The 17,971-nt window shown below is 35.3% G+C and overlaps 1 protein-coding gene across 1 annotated transcript in view; it reads right to left on the reverse strand.

Moving 5' to 3' along the window:
- drongo (Arf GTPase activating protein drongo) overlaps positions 1 to 17,971 on the reverse strand; it is a 182,449-nt gene that overhangs the window by 23,829 nt on the left and 140,649 nt on the right. The window contains exon 6 of the mRNA XM_090411961.1: positions 15,259 to 15,597. Coding sequence (XP_090268087.1) covers positions 15,259 to 15,597 — 339 coding nt within the window. The remainder of the gene's footprint in view (positions 1 to 15,258; positions 15,598 to 17,971) is intronic.

Genomic DNA, 17,971 nt, shown 5'->3' on the forward strand with positions numbered 1-17,971 from the left:
GACTGAGATGTTTAACAAATTTCTTACATATTAAATGATTATATAATACCAAAACGTTTCACCAATATTATTTGGCAATCTCAAATCATAAATATATTCCATACAATGCAAGTAACAAACAGAACACTAAAGAAGCAAAGAAATGGAAGATGATCATGTATGCCCAAGGATAAAACCTTAAGCAGTGTACTATAAAATTTACTCATAAAACACAACATTTTTGTGTTAATTTCTTGAACTGACTCACGTTCTTCAGATACTTAAAGTGTTAATTTTCTCTGTGTTACACCACAAATGTGTAGCTAACTCAAAGATTTTTCCACCTAATGAGATAGTCTTCTGGGATAGGGTGGTTTGCTAAATGATTTATGTAGAAAAAAAAAAATTGTGCACACATATATATATATATATGTACACACACACACACACACACACATATATATATATATATATATATATGTGCACAATGCCATAACGTCCAATCATACAATTTGGAGTATGGTAAACTACACTGGCATGAATTCTGTACCCCCCCCCCCACCTCCAATGATAGAAGAGAATGTTATGATTATTAATCTAGGAAAATATGATCTAGGGAGAGTAAACATTTTATAGATGTCGTCGTAAAGTCTGTTTATTAAGTTTTTCAGAAATGTGACTTAAATCAAGCGATGTGATGTCGTATTCTTGGAAATAATCCTGCCAAGACTAGAACATTCAGACCCATTGTATTCATCACTACCAATAATACATTTTTTACCTGGGTGAAAATGATTTATTAAGCTTGTAGATAAACATGTTGCTTGGCCAGTTTATCTGTTTTTGAAAGGAAACTCCTTATTATTTCAAACACAGGCCAGTTAACTTTGTCTTGTTTTGCTTGCTTGAAAAGGGACCTCAGTTCAATTCCATATAGGAACTATAACACCCATTATAAGCCATAGGAAAACAGCATCCACAAACCACTTGATTGAGACTTATGGATCATATTAACACTACAAATGCAATGACGATAAATTTTATACAGGACTCACAAAGCTCACATCCTTATAGATGTGTATAATACTATACATTATGGGAAGTCATTTATATATATGACCTCTGCATTAATTCAAGCTTGGTATCTCTTCTAGGTCTGGATCCCTCTAATGAGACCTAAATAAAGGGTCTAGGTAGTGGTCCTTCCCATAATGCACAGCATATACACACCTATAAAGATATGTGCCTTGCATTATGGGATACTAATGCAATTAATGTAAAGTTATTAGCTTTGATATACATGTAGCCTAGTCATGAAGAAACTTCGCATGCAAACTTTGTTTGCTTACACTTGGATAATGAATTAAACAAGAATATAATTTCCTGGCATTTTTAAATTTACCTATAACCAAGTGAAAAAAACTTTCTACAACTTGCTCTAATCCAGAGTGTTTTAATAATAAGGTGCTACACCTTTTCTCATATGCAGAAGTCATAACTTCTGCATTGCTTCAACCTTGGTATCTCTTCTGGGTCTGGCTCCCACTGATGAGATCTCAATAAATGATGAAACCAGTCTAGATAGTGGCCTTTTCATAATGTATACAGCATTATACGGCAATCAATCTGAAGTCATTAGCTTCTATATACAAGTAACTTAGCCAAGAAGAAAGTACACATGCAAAGTTTGTTTGCTTACACTTGGATAAAGGATTAAACAAAAATTTCCTGGCATTTTAAATTTATCTCTATTTGTTTGCATAAATCTTATCCAAAATACAGAGGAATAAATTTTCTGTAATTCTGACAATTTTATTTCCTTTTTAGAGATGGGTACTTTTGCAGATTTTTATATCTAATAATACTGGAGTCCTGATGGAAAACAGATTAATTTGGATGAAAATTGTTGATAGGAGGTTAGTAATGTAAACTTTCATGTAGTGCTATCATAATACCCTGTACATCCCCTGAGGATACATGTCATATATCAAAAACTATACAAGCTTTACTCTGATCATCTAGAATTCAATCTTTAACTAGTTCTTAATTACACAGCACAGCCACTGTAAAACGTTTATACTTCATATTTGATCATTTCTAGTTGAATATTATCTAACTTCCAACTACCTTTTCACATTTTAGGTTTCTGATAACTTTTCAACCTCAGATATTGACATACATTCCTAATACATTAATTGTAAATATTTTCTATCACCATTGTCATTTCTCATTTCATTTAATAATCTTTCAAAGTAATTACTCCAGACCACTCTACAAAAAAAACATGTAGCCCTTTTAATCTACACCCAAAAAAATGCATCAGTCCTTAAGACTGATGCATTTTTTTTGCATCATAATCATACGAACAGTTGTAATCCCTTAATTTCATACCATTTGTGATTTATTATACTATAGCCAAAAAATTGAAATACAGCTAAAGATGAGTCGTTCGAAACTTCAGGCTGCATAAATCAGGTTTAAGTAACCAAGGCACATAAGAAGTACTATCATATTAAATGGAAAAGCACTATGTTTCCTTGAAATAGTTCAAGCATATAAATGTTTCTGATTTATTGATAACTTAAACATCAGATATTCTGGAAATCATAGCTATCCATCCTATATATAATATGGTAATGTAAAGCAACTGACTAACTAAAATTCAATGCAACATCCAAGGCTAGGAGATGGAATCCTTTCAAGTGACAAATTGTCAGAATTATATGTAACAACATTCATGCAATGAAAATATTACACTAATTGCAGCTGCTTAGGATCAGGATTCCCCACACTTTTTGGCATGGACAAGCTATTGCTCATGCCAATGTTTGTTCTGAACTAGAACACTGTAATAAGTCCGTGTCACTCTTCTCTTGGATGAGCTTACTGTCTTTCCAAAAAAATCTCGCATTCAGGGCTGATACCACATTGTGTTCAACTGGACAAGTGTGATTCACCATAATGGATTTAGCTATGGCATTTACTTATCCTCTTCTCAGTGGAAAAGCCTGTTTGGCCAAAACAAGAGATGTGACATTTATATGCAATCTGATAAATATCAAGTACAGAAACAAAGTTATTTTTAACAGTAGATAAATAAAAACCTATAAGTATGTTCAAGATAACAATATGGTAGAAAGCTGGAACTTAAAAGAAGCTTCTAGTAGCATGCCCAGAAATATACAATTTCTCTATATATTTCGGATATGTGCATAAACTAAGTAACTTTCATTTCTAAATATATTTCTAGATAAGTGCAGAAACTAAATATTTTTGAATATGAAATCCATAAATAACCTGAAAACTTTTTTCAGTTATTTTTTGATTTTAATGGTGCAATCTACACATACAGAAATTTACCATTTAAATGATCTTCGAAACAATGACCCTTCAGTTAACTGACCACTGCATATCCGCTGACTTCTCTGAAGATTATAATAGTACTTAAATTAACTGACCCTTCAATTATCCAAACTCACCATTCTGATAACTGAAGGGTCAGATAAATGGTAGATTACTGTATTTACTATGAAGATTTCAAGTAAGTGACATTAATTTAAGAAAATGTAACATTTCAAAGTTCTAGTTCTAGTCTACCTTTCTTGTTTTGTGTACTATAAAAAGTATAGTTCTTACCATTCATTTGCATTTCGCTGTCAATGCACAATGTCTCACAATTTCCTTTGTTCTGTTTTCTGTGATTTCATTATATTTCTTGCAGTTTTTTTTATTATTATTATTTCCACTATTTCATTTATTTTGTTTTTTGCAATTCCTTTTGTTATTTCTCATAATTTCTGTTCTTTTATTTTCAGTTATTTATTTCTTGTGACTTCTTTTGTTCCACTTCTGGCAATTTCCTTGGTTAGGTTATTCTTAATTTCTTCTATGGTATTTCAGGTGATTTTTTTTTTTGTTTCATAGCAATCAAGTTTAATGGTCATCCTAAATTCACTATAGTGAACCTTGCTATAATAAACTAAGGAAACAAAAAAGACAAAAACTGGTGAGATCTTTCTGAGCAATAAATACAAAATGTTATATTCAGGCAATGACAATCAAGGAAAAGAAGGAGCAGCCATAGTAGTATTCAACACTAAACATGAGGCTAATCTTCTTGAATAGCAGGAAGTCTCAAGTGGAGTGATGTGATCAGAATGGGGAACTGGACAATAAGACCAATTTGTCCCTATGGTCCCACAGAAGGTTCTACTAAGGTAGAAGTGGAGGAATTTTTTGATGGTTTAGAGAAAGCAACTGACACAATGAAAAAGGAAAAATTGATCCTTGTTGGGGATCTAAATAGCAGAGTAGGAAATGATTGTGAGACATACAAAAATATTTTCCAACATAAAAATGTGCGCAAATTCACATGGACAGAAGAGGCAAGGAATAAGAAAAGACTCATTGACTAAGTTATTGTTGATAGTGATGTTTTCTCCCTGGTTCAGGATACCAGAGTGTACAGAGAATTTGAAATTGGAAGTGATCACTATTTCATCTTGAGCAGCATAAAATTGAATTTTATCCTGAAAAGAATAACATGTAAGGAAGTTTTAAAGCAAATAAAAGTTGAGCAGCTCTCGGAAGTGAACTGTAGATTAAAATACACAAAGATTATTGAAGAAAAAATGAAAGAGTTTGAGAACAGGAACCAAACCATGGACATTCAGTGACAAGCCTTGAAGAAAACAATGATTGATTCAGCCAGTGTGGTGAGGTTGTCAGCAAGGATAGAAAATTCAGAACTAAATGGTGGACACAGGAAGTTAAAGAGGCAGTGAAGGAAAAGAAGAAAGCATATCAAAAGTTCCTGGCAAATAAGTCAGCTTGTGTGCTTAGCAAATACACAGACAAACGTACGAAAGCTAAACACTGTGTAAAACTAGCTAAACAAAAGTCATGGGAGGACTTTGGCAAGAACATAGAAAATAAATATCAAGAAGGTGGCAAAATATTGTAGAGTTCGTTTAAGAAGCTTAGAAATGGAGGAAAGACTGCTGTAAAAGGAGTTTGATAAAGGTGACATGAAAAAGATATCGTTGAAGTAATTACTTCGAAAAATTGCTAAATGAAACAAGCAGTGATAGCACAGTGGTAAAAAACATTCAACAGGCATAGTCAGGAATATATATATATACACTTGAAGTAGAAAAGGCAGCAAGAGTAGATGATATTCGACCAGAAATGCTGAAGTATGGTGGTATAAAAGTCTTACAGTGGCTGCACTGCATAGTTCAGGAGGCCTGGACAGAGGGACGAATTCCTGATGATTGGAGTAGAGCTCTTATTGTACCCATATATAAAAAGGGAAATAAAACTGAATGTGAGAATTACAGAGGTATTCCCTATTGAGTGTTCCTGGTAAGATTTATGCTAGTATACTTGAGAAACGGTTGAGAAGAATTGTGGAAGAAAAGCTTGGGGAAGAACAAGCTGGATTCAGGCCAATTAGAGGCTGTCAGGATCAGATCTTCACTTTACATTTCATTTTTTCAAATAGATGAGAAATCATGGGAATATAACAAAGATCTGTATTTAAGTTTTGTAGATCTGGAAAAGGCATATGACAAGGTGCCAAGAGAGAAGCTATTCAATATGCTACAGTTATATGGTGCCAATAGGGCATTATATAACTTACAATTCTTTATTTGAATTGTAAGTCAGCAGTTAGAATTGAAGGAAGTACAGGAAGATAGTTTAATGTTAAATCTGGTGCGAGACAAGGATGTACATTATCCCCTCTGTGATTCATTATCTATATGGATCACATTACGAAGGAAAGTGGTATTAAACATGATATCAAAATTGGAGATGTTAATGTCAGCTCTTTGCTTTATGCGGACGATGTTATACTTCTAAATGAATCTGCTACAAGTCTGCAAGATTCTTTGACTAAATTGAATAACTGTTGTAATAGATATGGTATGAAGGTCAGCAATAAAAAGACAAAGACAATGAAAATAGGCAGAATCGTTGAAAATGTCAACTGTGTTGTGAACAGAGAATCTGTGGAACAAGTAAAACATTTCAGCTACTTAGGCACGATTTTTACTGAAGATGGTAAATTAAATATGGAAATAGACAACAGAATCAATAAAGCTGGTATTGTAGGAAGTCAATTGAATAAATTCATATGGAATAAGAGAGAAATTAGTCGGAACATTAAATAAGCTGTATACCAGTTTTAACTTATGGATCTGAGAGCTGGGTCAGAAGTAAAACGCTTGGCCAAAGACTAGAGACCGCAGATATGAGAGTCCTGAGAAAGATTAGCGGCGTGAACAGATGGCATCAATGGCAATATCATATTTAAAACCAGGATATTAGGAAAGAATTTGATATTGTCAGCATCCAGGAATGTGTTAGCAGAGCTAATCTCAGGTGGTATGGTCACTTAAACAGAATGAGAGAGGAAAGATTAGAAAACAAGCATTCTCTGCCAGGTTGGCAGGAAAACAACCCAGAGGAAGACCAAGATATAGGTGGATTGATACGATATAAAGTGTCCTAGACGATAGAAATATAAGATCTAATAATGCTTAAGTCTTGAAAAGTAACAGACTAATTTGGAGGAAAATTGTAGATAGGAAGTTAGTAATGATGTAAATTTTTCATATAGTACTATCATATGCTGTACACCCCTTGAGGGTACATAGCAGGAATATGATGATGACTGGTCCCTATGTGTTCACTATAACAATCACCTACTTGACATCAAGCGATGACACACACACAAGTTGTGAAGCAAACAACTCAAACAAGCATGAATTTTGCAGAAAATTTTAAGGCATGTATTACATTTCATTTTACCTTTCTTCAGTAGTCAATCAATCTGAGCAATGAGAGAATATCGGCTTTTGCCAAAAAGTCTATTTCCCCAGGCATATGGTTGCAAAGCGCATAGACACTGGGCTAACCACACGGACAATAATGATATATTTTAAAAACGGTTTAATACATGTAAAGGAAATTAGAATTTATTTACAACTTCTATATAGTTTGCTCAGTATAAGTATTTCAGGGTGATAGCAAAGTAATTGGCTACAATATTCAAAATATTAACATAAGAAAGAGTTAAACTGCATGAGTCATACTTTCACAAGTCTCAGCCACAGCTGAGAGAGCAGGAGACAATCAGCATCATCCTAATCGCAATCAAACAGACAGCATGCCTATATCTCCAAGTTTTGGGAAGTAACAGTTATAAATTGTTTATTATTTTTATTTTTCATTAATTAATTGTTTTGTTACAAAACCATACCTAACCTGGTTCCTTGAAACTTTAACAGTGCTGTCTCCTGTTCATTCAGCTGCATCTGAGCCACAAGAGAGAGACACTCATGCTGGTCAATCATTCTTTAATATTTGAATGCCATAACCAATTCTTTTGCTCTCTCTCTCCCCAAATGGCACTCATGTTACAGAGAGTAAAACATATAGGTTGTAAACAAATTCCAATTTTCTTTATATGTATTCAACTGTTTGTTTTGTTTTTTTGATATATCATCAAGAGTAATGCTATGTATGGCATTTATTAAGAAAATGCACAGAGACATGCAATAATCATGACACACATGATATGCTAATTTAAAATATTTTTTAAAATAACGAAGTAGTTAAAACAATCCCTTTGGTTGAAAAGACCTGGGTTGAATTCCCGTCAGTGACGTGAGGAACCTTTATCTGGTCTCTTTAGACAAAAGGTGAGTTTAGCCCATCTCATACAGAGGTAGGGTGTTATTTCACCCATAAACTCAGATTTTTCGTTCCCAGAACAGCAAACTGGCCCTGTGAACACATGCATTTACAAATATGGTGCACACCAGGAGGCATAGGGCTAACCACCTTATCGAGTAAAGTTGTGGTTACAAGAATACATACCTTGACACTGCAATAGGTAGAAGAGGAGAGGATTAAGAAAGAAAGTTAAAGCAATTCACTGGTTTAAAGTTATTTTAAACCGTTACTATTAATAACACTCACCACTGATTATCTATGCGCAACTGACAACAGGAATGTTATGAACTATGTGATCTGACATTACATTCCTAGCCTAGAGTATTAGTTTTGTATGCTATTACAATTACTACCCAACACAACATTAGTTCTGTTATGTCAGAAAGAAAGAACATATCTTGACACAGAAACAGTAATTTTAAATTACTGTCATGTTTTGGGACTTAATGCATCTAAAATCAAATCATAGCATCGATAAATTAGGTAATCCTTAATTTATTATTATTACGGGCAACACCAGTGAGTCCTTAGACTCATCGAGGGAGGCTCCAAATCATGTTCATCACAACTATTCGACATTCATACAGTATCTATCATACCTCGCCTTAAACTCATTCACTGTCATAGCATCCACCAGAGACTCTGGCAGCCTATTCCACTCGTTCACCAATCTAAAAGTAAAGAACCCAGCTCTAACACCCTTACTAACCACACTTTTGCCCAGCTTCCATGGATGTCCTCCCACAACCAGCCCTGTTCTCAAAAATATCTTCTGAATTAATTTTATAGAAACCCTTCAGTAATTTGAATGTCTCAATCATATCTCCCCTCCTCCACCTATCAACCAATTTTTGCAACCCACAAATCCTCAACCTGTTCTCATAAGGTTCATTCCACAGACCTGCCACCATCTTGGTCACTCGCCTCTGGATCCTCTCAACCTCCTCCCCATCAAGAAGAAACCTAGGTGACCAAATCTGGGCACAGTAGTCGAGATGGGGTCTTATCAAGGCTCGATACAGAGGAACAATAACCTGCTTGTCAACGTATTCTTCAGCAACCAAGTGATTTGATGAGCTGATTTGGCCACTTTTGCAATATGCCCCCTAAACTTCAACTCCTAAATCTCGTGCCTCATCAATTTCCTGGAGTACAGTTCCACCAATGTAGTAAACTGCTGCTAATCTTTTCACCCCAAAATGTATAACCTTATATTTTGCCACATTAAATTGACATCCATTCTCCTTAGCCCAGACCTCCAAATCATCCTGCAAAATTTTGACATCATCTGTATTCACTATTGCCCTACCAAACTTTGCATCATCTGCCAACAAATGAACTGTTCCTCTCAGATCCTTTCCTATATCGTTAATGAACAAATTGAAAAGTAGTGGTCCAAGAACAGACCCTTGTGGCACACCACTAGTCACAGGCCGTCTTGTGGACTCCACTCCTGAATAAACCACTCTCTGGTATCTCTCCATCAACCACCCTCCTATCCATCCCCATATGCTGTATTTTACTGATTAGAGTTCCATGTGGTATCGTATCAAAGGCCTTGGCAAAGTCCAGTAGAATCACTGAAAACCCACTACCCCTATCCAGTTCAGCCGTCGCTGTGTTATAATATGTGAGCAAGTTACTAAGGCATGACCTACCCTTCACAAAACCATGCTGTCCCCGATACAGCAGTGCTTCCCAAACTTCTGGATGTCAGGGCCCCCTTTGCAAAAATTAAAATATTTCACGCCCCCCCCCCCCCCTCGAAAAAAATCGTAATAGAGAGATATATTATTATAATATTTATTGTATTTATATTCAATACAAAACATACACAGCGAATATTGCAAAAATCAAATGCATATATTACATTTTTTGCCTCTTACCGTTTGGTTCTGAAGACGATGCAGGCTGTTCTGGTAAAATATGAAATACTGTCCTTTTTTTTGAGTCTATTTCTGCTTCTTCTGATTGTTCGCGGGATTTTTAAAAAAATTTTTTTTATCAGCCACTTATCCATCTTAGGGTTAAATTTTTTAACGTAGAACAGATCAAATAATATCACCACTTACCGATACTGGCACGCCACAGACTGATAACATGAAATTAGTGAATATTACCTGAATAAGGGAATCCCCGGACCAGGAACATTTTTCTCTTTTGTGACTTTTCTCCCTTTACGGTAATTAAGCCTAACGCGAAACAGATAGCAAAGGCAGGTTATTAAAACGTTCATATGATTGGTGCGGTACTAACAAAAGATCGCCCAACCGAATTCCATATGTGAAACTGCCATAACATTCATTATATATATATATATATTACTTAGTTTTAACACTAACAATGAATGTTATATATATATATATATTCATTATATATATATATATACAGCAATAAAATTCAACCGAACGTGTTAAAATTCGTAAAAGTGTTAAAACTAAGTAATATATATATATATATATATTACTTAGTTTTAACACTTTTACGAATTTTAACACGTTCGGTTGAATTTTATTGCTGCCTTGGAAAATCGAACTCACATACATCTAATTAATAACAATAGTTTTTTAGTTAGATACCGTGTTTGCCCATGCAACATATGGTTTTGTTTCAGTTTATACAGCATAGTTTCTGTATGAGAGGACGTGATTCATTAATTAGTGTGTTTTTATCCCCGTTGTCTCTAATTGCACTATTTGTTGAGAAATATATTACAGACTCCTCATACCTTATTCACTGGCATAATAAAAGTACTTGTTTTTATTGCCTCTGCAGTATAGTGGCTGGTAGGGAGGGCATGTTGTTTACCACTGCAAGCAAGTTACTATCTCCCCACATGAACTTGTTTAAGCTTTTTTTTCATGTGTGAAGTATATGCGAAACTTTAATTGGTAACAGAAAACTAGCTTGGATGACAGTGATAATATAAAACGAGTTTTGATATGTATATAAAGTCGATATCAACAGTCCCTGATTGATGAAAGGGACAGGAAGATTTGGACCTTCCCTGGAGAGCTTTCGAAGTAAATACAATTAACCACTGCTTTGAAATGAAATATATGAATAAGCAATATTTACTAATATTCATTAAGCACCGAAATACGCAGCACCAATGTGTGAATTTTTCCATTAAAATATAAAAAATAACAAAAAAAAGAAATAATAAATAATAAAAGTTAAAATACGTTTCTTTTAAAATAAAAAAAAATCTACTTGGTCTTAAAACATTTTAAATTTGTTTTCATTATTTCACGGCCCCCCTCAACAAAACCTATGGCCCCCCAAGGGGGCCACGGCCCACAGTTTGGGAAGCGCTGCGATACAGTATCCCATTTTCATCTACCCAATCTTGTATTTTCCTCTTGATTATTTTCTCCAAGACCTTGATAACGATTCCTGTTATGCTGATTGTCCGGTAATTTTCAACAGCAGCCTTGGAACCACCTTTATGCAGCGGAACTATTTTCCCCTCTTTCCACCCCCTTGGGACTGACCCAGACCCGAGGCTCAAATTAAACAAAATGGTCAAGAGCACTGACAATTCTTTAGCCGCATCACGTACGATACGAGCTGGTATACCATCCAATCCCACAGATGTATTGACATTGAGGTTCTGCAATAGACTATTTACCTCTACTTCATTTTCATCACAATTCCAGTATAAGCTGTTGGTTCTTCCATTCCTGCAATGTCACCACCTGGATGATATACTCTTGCAAAGTGCTCGCTCAGTAATTCCACTATATTGACTGATTCGGTTACCTCCCTACCCTCAGCATTTTTTAAAATCATTCTGCCATGAACATTTTTCCTTTTACTTGCAGCATATTGAAAAAACTGTTCGGGATTCTCTTTAGCCTGCATGGCCAATTTTCTTTCGTAATCCGCTTTTGCTTTTCTTACCACCCTTGTTACCTTCCTGGCCTGAGCTTTATACTGTTCCTGTACCTGCTGGTCACCTTTCTCCTTAAATTCCCACAATTGTTTCTTTTTTTGCAGCTCAAGCTTAATAGTGTTATTCATCCATTTAACGCCTACTTGATTTATTATTCGGACTCTTGGTATACAGTCAACCATTGCCTCCTGCAAACACTTCTTAACCACCTCCCATGCACTATCAACATCCAGCCCTTGCAGTTTTACATGCCATGGCACTGAGCCAAGCACACTCCTAAGCTTGTCATACTTACCAGCCCAGTAATTCCACATGTACCCTGTCTTAATTGTAAAAAATTCAACTCCTTTAGCCACCTCCCAAGTCATAACCTTATGATCACTCTCACCAATTGGTGGTAACATGGTCATGTTTGTTACAGCCACATTTGCCGATGCAATTACTAGGTCAAGCGCTCTCTGCCACCTAGTATTTTCCACTACATGCTGTCGCAGATAGTTGTCTCTTAATAACTGCATAAAATCCAATTCCTTCCTCCCATGTGCCCTCTCCTCCTTCCAGTCAATATTACCATAATTGAAATCACCCATAATAATTACCCTCCTTCCACTCATTTCTTCTATTTGCCTATGCATACTATCCCCACCATCTATTCCATCACCTGGTCTATAGCAGCACCCAATTGTATATTTTGTTCTGCTAAACTATCTCACACCAAATAGCCTCAAATGTGCTCTCTCTATCCTGCAGTTCAACTTCTATACTCCTTGGCTGCAACTCATCAGCTATCATCACTAACACTTTTCCCCACTTTTTATTCTCCCTGTCACTCCTGAACACGCTATACCCGTCGCATTCAATCCCACTAGCTTTATCATCTTTTGTCAGCCATGTTTCACTAATACCAACAACCTGTGGCCTGGAAGTGCCAACCAAGGCTAAAAACTCTTCCTTCTTGTTCCTAATACTCCTGGCATCGGTGTACATGAATTGCAGAAGCCCAATAGTCCCATCCCTACTTTGATGCCTTATACTAACTATCCCATTCTGATTTGTTGTCCTTCGTACTTGCTCAGGCATATTATACTCGTTCATACGCTCAACTGCCTCCCTAAAGTCTGCATATCTACCCTCCCCCCTTAATAAATCTAGTTTCCCTGAGTCTGTACATCCACTTCCACTTCATTCATCAACACTTTTTCAAGCCTCCATACACCAAATCCATTCAAATGTAACCCATCCATCTTCTTATATAAATCCTTTTGCCCATTGAACTCACTCCACACATCCACAAATTCCACACCACTCTCCATGCATAACCCACGCATAGAGTCATTGGCAATTATGGCCCTCCTTCTAAACACTTCACTGTCATACCGCGGCAAAATACTCACCATCCTAACTCTCTCACTCTCTCTTTTGCTACCTCAAGTAATTCCCTCACATCCTCTATCATTTCCATTTCGTCTTCTTTCAAATCATTTGTTCCTGCCACGACTATCATCTCTTTCACCCTCTGTTTTTGCACTCAAATAGATTCGCTGACGTCCTTTATGTTTGCACCTGGTTGGTACGATTTCACCAAACTCTCAACTATCACACCTCTTAATAGCAAATCTCCATACAGCACTTGCTCTTTCATTTTATTTACGTTTATGAACATTCTCATATTTTTCATAACACACTTTCGCCGTTTATTAGTCGGTACGTTCAGTACACATTTTTCCATACATTCCAGTTGCTGCTTTGCTCTGTATATCGCTCTGCTCAACCGTGCGATTTCACTACTTGCATCTATCTCACCATTTTCATTATCATTTAAATCATCCATTCGTTCTGTATTTCTACCTTCATTTACAATTTCAACGACGCTCTCACACCTATCTGGTACCACCTCGTAATTCCTTATCACATCACTATTTTCTATATTCTGACTTTCTTTAATGATATCACACTCGCTACCCGAACACACTTTAGATCCTCATTCTCCTTACACTTTCTGCACATATTAACTCCGCTATCACCATCTAACCAGACTCCCACCGCTCTTCGCAAAGCATACATCTCACAGACAGCACATTGCATAAACTCTTTTATATCAAAATTCTTAAACAAACATGGCGACCTGGCCGCCATTTTTTTTTATCATCGGTGCCATATGGATGCTATCTTATCTTAAAAATAATAATTAAAATAACAGGAAACACACAAAAATCGCACAGACACACCAAGAAATGAAAAGCAAACAATACTATGTAAAATTGCCAATGATAACATAAAATACTACTAATCTTTTCAGGAGCTCTCGAAAAGCCGACGATCATATCAGTGCGACACCTATCGACACACGATAGGAGTCGCACTGATATTTATGTAGTTCTTTTGCTACTATATACATATGTTATGTCACTCTCTATATGTCACTATGCGCATGTGTGCAGGACATCACCAAAAATCTCAATTTTTTTTTATTCCTTCCCTCCTCTTTTACCTTGCGGTGTCGAGGGTGTTTTTCCCTGCATTTAATCACTACTGTATTGAGGATAAGGTGGTTAGACCTATGCATCTCAGTGTATCCTATGTCTGTAGATGTGTGTTCATAGGCTGGTTTACCTGTTCTGAGGGGATGAAAAACCTAAGTTTCCAGGTGGGAAAAACCCTACCTCCATATGAGACTGGTTAACTCACCTTTAGTCAAAAGACACCAAATAAAGGTTCCTCGCGTCACTGACGGGAATTGAACCCAGGTCTTTCCGACCAAAGGGCTTAGTCCATACTGACTGAGCCACCTGAAATCTGCGAGTTCAAAATTCATTGATGATTTTAACATTAACTTTAAAAAAAAAAAAAAAGATGAGTAAATGTCAGTTCAATACACTTCTGATGTTATTGTTTCCACATTTACATAATTTACTAGAGGTTTAATTTGCACCCTTATTAAACATGTCAATAAAACCGGTAAAGGAAAATCACAATGATGAGGATATGCTGACACCTAAAAATGCGTCAACAAAAAAATGCTGACAGAGGTTTGTTGTTATAAATTTGGATACAAAGTTAAAAATGATACAAAAACTTGATTCCGGTTCTAAGATTGTTGATGTTTCACATGAATTTAAATTAAGTCAACAATAAGAACAAAATTAAAGAAGCAGGTGAAAATGTTACTCCCTTCTTAGCAAAGAAAATTGTCCATTCTCAGAATAAACCTATCTGAGATTTGGAAAAATTATTAATTGCATGGATCAAAGATTTAAATCAAAAACTGATACTTGTCAAAACACAAAAAATAATGAATAAGGCTCTCAGTCTGTAAAAAATAGAAAAAAAGAAGAAGAAATAAAAAGAAGTGAAAAAAAATGACATCTCCAATTTAATGTGGAAATTCGCTTGACACAGATTTTTTGGAACACATTCCCCATATAAAACAGGGATTACCTGTATATAAACTACCAAAAAGTCTAGCAAAGCCCAACAGCATCAAAGCTATGTTAAAGGAAATTTGTTGTTGTAAAACTATTCTTTGGCTTCTGTGAGTTTACAATATCAAGAATCAACTGTATTTTTCAATTCAAAAGTTGAGGAATTAAAGTGATATTTGGCATCAAGCACATTTTTCAATAAAATGAAAAAGCACAAATTACCTGATATTCCATAGGCAGGTGAAGTGAAAACAGATTGTCCTCCAAATACAGAAGCACTTGATCCTGACCACAAGGATGGAATGGTAGTAGTAGTAGTAGATAATGGTTGATGAAGCTGGCAATCTAAGTCAGCAAGAGCTGCATACCTGTCTGGTGGAGGCGGAGCTGCTTTCTTATGAGGATGACCAACTGATGATGTAAATGATAAAGGAGATGATGATGATTGTGTTGTTGTTGGTGGTGGTGTTGATACTGCAAAAATTGGAGCAGTGGATGTTTGGACTAAGTGACTAACTGTTGTCCTAGTTGGGAGTGCAGCTACTGGTTGAGTATTGGAGGCTACAAAGAGGGAAGTTTATGTTTCATTTCAATTAATGATAAGGCTTGTTTCATACATTTTATAAATAAAATCTATGATTCCATTACCATTTGTACAAGAATGGTAATGATGATGTTCCCATTTCTTTGATTTAATTACTTGGCCAAGACTTTGACGTTATTATAATTCTGAAGTCAAAAAGAATTAGGATAACACCACAGTAATAAGATCAATAACAACAGGTGATATTTATATTCAGTAAAATCAACAAAAAAAAAAAAAAAAAGAGTTAACTGAACATGAACTAAGATAAGAGCATAAGAATAAAGTTATGTTATATGTAAGTCTATCAAATACAATGTAACTGGGAATATTAAGTTGATGAATCTAAAACCATCTATAAAACAAAATAAGGAAAACAGTTTAAAAAAAACAACAACATTGGTGTGGCTAGAAATATAATTTGGCTTTGAACTTGAGATTCATTTCCAACTATTTATTTAAATAAATCACTATTTACACATGATCTTAAACCTGTCAATGTTTAAAATGTCACCCTTTCTTCATGTCAGCAGTTGCTTTTAATTAAATTTGGGGGGGGGGAATCAAGGGAAAACTGCTGTAATCTGGATAAGTTAGTAAATGAGAAGGCAATTAATGTGCTTGATGTGATAATAAGGAAGTTTTTTTTTCTTAATATAGCTCTCACCCATGAAAGTTTTTTCCATAAATGTATAGTACATTTGCACTTTAAGGATCTTTTTATTAATATATTTTTATTTAATTTTATTTATGCTTATTTAATTTTTGTTTCAAGTTTTTTTTTTCACTTGGCTATACTATAAATTAAAAATGCCAAGAAATCATATTCTTGGTTTAATCCTTTATCCAAGTGTTAGCAAACAATGTTTGCACATGAAGTATCTATGATTGGGCTACTTTTATATAGAAGAATGACTTCACATCAATTGCCTTAGTATTCCATAATGGAAAGCACACACACCTTTTAAGATGTGTATAATGCATTATGGAAAAGGCCCCTACCCAGACTGAATAAAGGATTAAACCAAGAATATAATTTCATGTCATCTTTAATTTACAGTACAGCCAAGTGAAAAAACTTTCAATATCTATATCTAATACAGAGTATTTTAATAATAAAGTTTGATACCCTTTGACTACGTGTATATCAGAAATATATGATTTCTGCATTACTTAAACCTTTGTGTCTATTCTGGGTCTGGCTCCAACTGATGAGACCTCAATAATGGTCAAAACAGGTTATAACACTATGAATTATGGAAGGGTCACTACTCAGACCTGTGTGTGCTTTGGGATACTAAGGCAATTGATGCAAAGTCATTGGCATCAAGTAGCCCAGTCACGAAGATACTTTGCACACAAACTTTTATTTGCTTACACTTTGATAAAGGATTAAATAAGAATATAATTTCTTGGCATCTTTAATTTACTCATTTCTATTTTATGTAACAATTCATGTTCAATGCCAAATTTATTCTGCTATGGATGTGAAACCTGGATATTTATGGCAAGAGTGGAGGATCTGATTTCTACTTCTGAAAGGAAAAGCCTCAAAACAAATATTTGGACAAGTGAATGATAATGGCCTCTAGAAAATCGGATACGACCATCGGTTATATCAACTTTATAAAGAGCCCACAATATCTAGTGTAATCAAGTTCCAAAAATTGCAGTGGCCAGGACATGTTTATTGCATGGAAAATGACTATTCTTATTAATACAATCTATAGTAAAATTATTGGTGAGAGACAAAGGAAAACCTAGAACAAGATGGGCAGACACCATCAGTCAAGACAGCAACATCGATATCAAAACTGGAAAAGCAAAGCTTTTTACAGACAGGATTGGAGGCAACAAATCCAGGAGACCAAGGCTCAATTTGGACTGTCGAGCCATAAGAAAAGAAATAAAATAAAAAAAAATAAAGAACCATTCAGATCTCTCCTATATTAAAACTAAGGTAGGACCAACATACCCTCAATCTGTCCTCATACACAATTTCATAGGCCAGGACTTCACTTAGTTAACAGCTGCTGGATCAATTCAAATGTCTTCTCAACCCAGGTGACTATATTCAAGCACAGAACTCAAAGAAATGGTCTTATCAAATATCATAAAGTGGCAGAATAACTTCCTTATGCCTCAAGTTAGTGTTTTCTTCAACAGTGTGGTTATCCAATGTGATGACTTAGCTATATGGTCCACTAAACTTTAACTCTTCATTAATTTGCAGGAAATGCCCATTAATTAATGTAATATTATAATGTACAATGTCCTCTGTTCAAAATGCATAACCTTACACTCGGCAACACTGAACAGGCAAGAATTCTGCATTCCTCTCTCTAACTCAGC

Source organism: Typopeltis vanoorti, chromosome 22 (genome assembly GCF_054136105.1).
Source record: "Typopeltis vanoorti isolate ZY-2024b chromosome 22, IOZ_Tvanoo_1.0, whole genome shotgun sequence".
Lineage (NCBI taxonomy): Eukaryota > Metazoa > Arthropoda > Arachnida > Uropygi > Thelyphonidae > Typopeltis > Typopeltis vanoorti.